The sequence below is a fragment of the Amborella trichopoda genome, chromosome 6, assembly GCF_054954075.1.
Source record: "Amborella trichopoda isolate Santa Cruz 75 chromosome 6, AtrichopodaSantaCruz75HAP2 v2.0, whole genome shotgun sequence".
NCBI lineage: Eukaryota > Viridiplantae > Streptophyta > Magnoliopsida > Amborellales > Amborellaceae > Amborella > Amborella trichopoda.
Genome location: NC_142341.1, coordinates 41537939 through 41542730, shown reverse-complemented (window position 1 = coordinate 41542730; position 4792 = coordinate 41537939). Strand labels below are relative to the sequence as shown.

The 4792-nt window shown below is 40.3% G+C and overlaps 1 protein-coding gene across 1 annotated transcript; it reads left to right on the top strand.

The window, feature by feature from the left end:
- Positions 1-251: 251 nt before the first annotated feature.
- Positions 252-4391, top strand: LOC18429934 (UPSTREAM OF FLC protein (DUF966)). The gene is made up of 6 exons (XM_088870842.1): positions 252-782; positions 861-930; positions 1107-1222; positions 2137-2911; positions 3532-3844; positions 4282-4391. The coding sequence occupies exons 1-6, from the start codon at positions 587-589 to the stop codon at positions 4357-4359; spliced, it is 1548 nt and encodes a 515-aa protein (XP_088726968.1). The 5' UTR covers positions 252-586; the 3' UTR covers positions 4360-4391.
- The last annotated feature ends 401 nt before the right edge of the window (positions 4392-4792 follow it).

The following is a 4792-nucleotide window of genomic DNA, read 5'->3' as shown; positions in this document are numbered from 1 at the left end:
CGGGTGGGGAAAAAGAAGGTAAAATGGTGGGATTTCATACTTTGTTAATGGTAGTTTGGAGCAAGGTAATAAACAGTGCAGTAAAAAACAGAAAGTCCATTTACCAGGAGACTGATCACAGCTAGGTTTTCTCTCTCTACTCTCTGCTCTTCCTTTATCTTTCGTTTTCGCCTCTCTCTTCCACTTTTTCAATTTATATCTGAAAAAGTGGGAATAATAAAAGCTATTTATTGTATTCATTCCCTCTTACTCTGCAGAGAGAGATTTTGACTGTATCTGGAGATAGAGAGAGATTAACCGTAGAGGAACCCATTTCTCCATTCTGGTCCCCGACCTCTTCTCTAGGTTTTCGGTATTCTCTGTTCTATCGCATTTTCAAGAGATTCACCAAAAAGAAGAGCAGATACGTGCAGATCTGGATGGAGTTATAGAGGGGGAAGTGGGGATTGGAATGAAGAAATGTATGCAATTGTGATTTTCAGGTTTGAGAAAGAAATGGACATTGGAATGGGTTTCAGGCAGGTGGAAGAGAGAATGGAGATTGGACTGAAAGATAGGCAGGAGTGATTTGAGAGAGAGAGAGGAAATGGAGATTGGAATGAAGAAGTTCAGGCAGGTGAGTCCAGAGAGGGGTAGACCATGGTCTGAAAATACACAACACCAGAAGCAGCAGCAGCAGAGGAAAGTGGCAGTAGTGTACTACTTGTGCAGAAACAGGCATCTTGAGCACCCCCATTTCATCGAAGTCCCTCTCGCGTCCCCTCGAGGCCTTTATCTCAGAGGTATAAGAGAGAGAGCTTTGAAATCACTTGTTTGGAATGGTCGATTGGTTCGTAGATTTCTTACTGTTTTCTCTGCAGATTTTATTAGCAGGCTCAATGCTCATAGAGGTAGAGGCATGCCTGCAATGTACTCCTGGTCCTGCAAAAGGTAACTCCCCACCCCCAACCTCAAAAAAAAATGTTTGAATTCATCCTGTTTTGGCCCAGATTTTGCTATTAGAAACAACTGAATTCTGTTTTAGAAACTACAAATATACTGATACGAATTCGTTCTGGTTTAAGTTGAAAAAATTTCTAATAAAAAGTTCCTTGTCTGTGTTGCAGAAGCTACAAGAGTGGTTTTGTATGGCATGATCTATCTGAAGATGACCTGATCCACCCTGTTAATGGAAATGAATATGTCCTCAAAGGCTCAGAGCTACTAGATGAACCATCTCCAGGTAATCCATAAACTTTGACAAAAAATGCAAGCCGGAATAAAAAAAAAAAAAAATCTTAGCTCAAGTCCTTCCTTGAAGAAATCATGGCAAATTGTCACAAGACAAAAAAAAGTTCAGGTCTCTTCTTTGAAAATGCAATGGAAGAATTCAACTTTAAAAACTAAACAAAACCCAAGATCTCGGTTCAGGTCTCTCTTCGAAGAAAGCCATGGCAAATGTGACTAACAAAATGCCCAACTCTCTGTTCAGGTCCTTATTTGAATAATATCAGAAATAGAAAATAGTAGTTCAAGTCCTTACAAGGGCATATGGAAGATTGTGACAGAAAAAGGGAAAGAAAAGTAAATTTCTGGGGCTCTCTTCTTTGAATAAGCAATTGCAGAAAATGACGCTCTAATTAAGATAAAACAAAATACAAAATCTTTTTTTTTTTTTTATAATGTTAACGTAAACAGAATGCAAAATCTTAGTCCAGGTTCCTCTTGAAAATTGATAGAAGCTGTCAGAAAATGTAACAAGGATCAAAAGGTCTTAGTTCAGGTCCTGCTTTGAAGCAGCCATGACACTGTAACAAACTTAGGTCACTTCTTCAAGGAAGTGAGTAAAAACTTAAATATCAGAAGGGGGAGACCCAAGATCTTTGTTTGGTTCCTCTTCGTGGAAGGAGCAGTTGGAGAATGTAACCAAGAAAAACAAAACACTACCATAGTCCTGGTCTCTTCTTTGAAAAAGCCATGGCAAACATCGTATTTGAAGTCCTTTGAAGAAGCTATTCCAGACTTTCAAACTAAAAGAAAATACCTGCTTCAGTTCAAGTCCTTTGAGAAGCCATGACTGAATGTAAAAAGAAAAATTTCCCAATGTCTCTCTTTTAAAGAAGCCATGGATGTGACATCCCTAACCTTTCATTGCAGATCGATACCAACCCATCAAACTACAACAACAACCACAGCTTCAGGCTTCTCCTAAGCAACAACAACTTCTCCTTTGCCAAGAGGCCTCCTCTTCTTCAATCACTGAGAAACCCAAGACAACCACCGAAAACGACCACCTAAGCTCTGCAGGAACCTCCCCAAACTCCATCACCGAGAACTCCTCTGAATACAAAGTCTACAAGGCCCATTCAACTGCCTATGCAGGCCCCACACCTGCCACTGATGCTGCCACGCAGACCGAGGACCGAGGATCCCATGCCGTCCGTGGGGTCTCCACTGAAGAGGCCCTAAATGAAGGGAGCGGGGATGAGGCGTCGCCTCCACCTCCTTCGAGCTCGAGCGCCTCTTCCTCAGGTGGAAGAAAAGCTGAAACCTTAGAATCTCTAATCAAAGCTGATTGTAAGAAAATGAATGGGAGTTTTCGAATAATGGAGGACGAAGAAGAGAGAGAAGGAGGGGTTTATAGGTCGAAGGGTTCAAATGTTCTGATGCAATTGATATCATGTGGTTCAATTGCTGTTAAGGAGGGGGGGCATGGCAGTTTTGGGGGTTTGATGATGAAGCCAAGATTGGTTTCGAAGTCGAGTATGATGATGGGGGAGTTGGATTGTCTTTATGAAAGTAACCCCAGGTTTGTGGGGTTGAGATTGGAGGATAAAGAGTATTTTAGTGGGAGCTTGATTGAGACCAAGAAGAAGCAGGTGGGGGAAGGGGTGCCCACTTTAAAGAGGTCTTCTTCTTGCAATGCAGATAGGTAATCTTTGTTCTTTTTTTTTTTGGTCTTTGGTTTCCTCTCTTTTTCAAATTTTTTTCCTCAACAATTGATTGCTCTCAATTTGTTATTTTGTTTATTTGCATTGAGACTATCTATCTCCCAAGATTGCTCTTATCTTTCGAGCCTATTTTCTTACCAATCAATTATGTCCTATGAATTGCTCCGGTTTATCTATTGCCCTTGAATCTCTCTATCATCTTTCTTTACCTTTGTTTATTGAAGAAGTATGGGGGAAATTAGTGTGGTTCTTTATTATGTCCCCAGAATATTTGGTTCAAAACTTCTACTGCTTTACTCAAGAAACAACTTTCGTTTCTTTGGTTTGGTCTTTATAATCTTCGGTGTTCCTTTAAATAGTTGCTTTTAAGTTTCTGCCACTGCTTGGAAACTGATTCTTTCTTTGCTTAGCTTGCCTTAGATGTGAGTTCTATGCTAATGGCTCTCTTTATGTTTATGGGAAATTTGGCTGCGAGTCCAGGAGAACATTTTTTGTTTTAATTTGTCATCCTCAATGGGGTACCTGATTTTTGGCCGGTGTTGAAAATCCCTCACTTTCTCTTTAAATTTTACTGTGCGTTAATGATGAAAGGAAGTTGCAGGGGCTCCAAGATGGATACAACAAATGAGGAGAAAGAAAAGGATTCTGATACAGTAACTGCAAAATGCATCCCTCGAACGACAAAGAAGCAGCCGAAGAGCGGTGAGCCTCCTCAAAGATCGCCACTCGCTGATGCTCACAGGAAATCTACTGCCCACCAACAGCAACAATCACCCCTCAGCAGCAGCAAACGGATCCTCGGCGCTTCTCAGAGGTTCCACTCCTGCAGGGATCATGACAGTGAGAAGGGCGCTTCTCAGAGATTCCACTCCTTCAGGGATCATGACAGTGAGAAGATCATAAAGATCGAAGAAAGTTAAGAACTCTTCTCTCTCTCTTTCTCACATGATTCTGTCTCTCTCATTAATGATGCAGCTTTGTTTGCTGTCATTCTTTCTTACGTTAATTTGCATACATACTTTCATGCTAGCCCAAATTTGAATTGTTGCAAGGCTGTAACATCTCTCTCTCTCTCCAATCTGTGTGCTTTTGTATTTTCTTTTTGTGGGGAAGTTGGTTTTCTGCTCTTTTATCTTGCTCCCCTAAAATTGGAATCACTTAACAGCTCTCTATCTCTCTGGTCATCCGATTGTTTGTGTATGTTCTGAACTTCTGTATTATTTTGCTACATCTCTCTCTCTTCTTCCTTCCTATTAAAAATGTGAATTTTCGTAATGCCACTCTCTCATCTACTTGCTCTTATACTTTCTCACTGCTCAAATTTTACTGATTTGAGTTTTGCAACAATTACAGGCTTCCTTCTGGTGCTCGGGTTATAATCCAATCCAAGGCAGACTCTACTGAAAGCGATGGTAGCAACAGTTCTTAGAAACAATGCAAAAGAAAAGAAGAAAAAGAAAACAGCAGTTGCTATCAATTTACCCACTGTAGTTAGAATGTTGTGATCGTCATCTATAAGTTTGTTGGGTTGTGTTTGAAAGTTAAAAAGTTTTGCTTTGTACTCTGCAATTCGGTTTGTGAAATGATAATGGGTTTTATTCAACTTTGTATCCGAAGGAAAAGAAAGCTTTATCCTCCAAGAAATTAGAGAGAGAGAGAGAGAGGGAGAGAGCAAATATGGGAGAGAGTCAGAAAGCTTGCAATTTTGGCCTTGAATATGAGAGGGAGCAAACGATCCTCATTAGGGGAAAGTTATTCGAGAACAGTAAAATTGGGGAAACTCTCAGAGTTTCTCATGTACTGTAGTTTTCACCCATTTGAGAGGAAAGTTGAAACTTATATTTTTTTCATTTCACTACTTT

Excerpts from the sequence above, each read along its gene's own strand:
- LOC18429934 (XM_088870842.1), top strand. The coding sequence starts at position 587 with ATGGAGATTGGAATGAAGAAGTTCAGGCAGGTGAGTCCAGAGAGGGGT. Across the intron at positions 1,223-2,136 it reads ACTAGATGAACCATCTCCAG|ATCGATACCAACCCATCAAA; the intron begins GTAATCCATAAA and ends CTTTCATTGCAG. Across the intron at positions 3,845-4,281 it reads AGATCATAAAGATCGAAGAA|AGGCTTCCTTCTGGTGCTCG; the intron begins AGTTAAGAACTC and ends TGCAACAATTAC.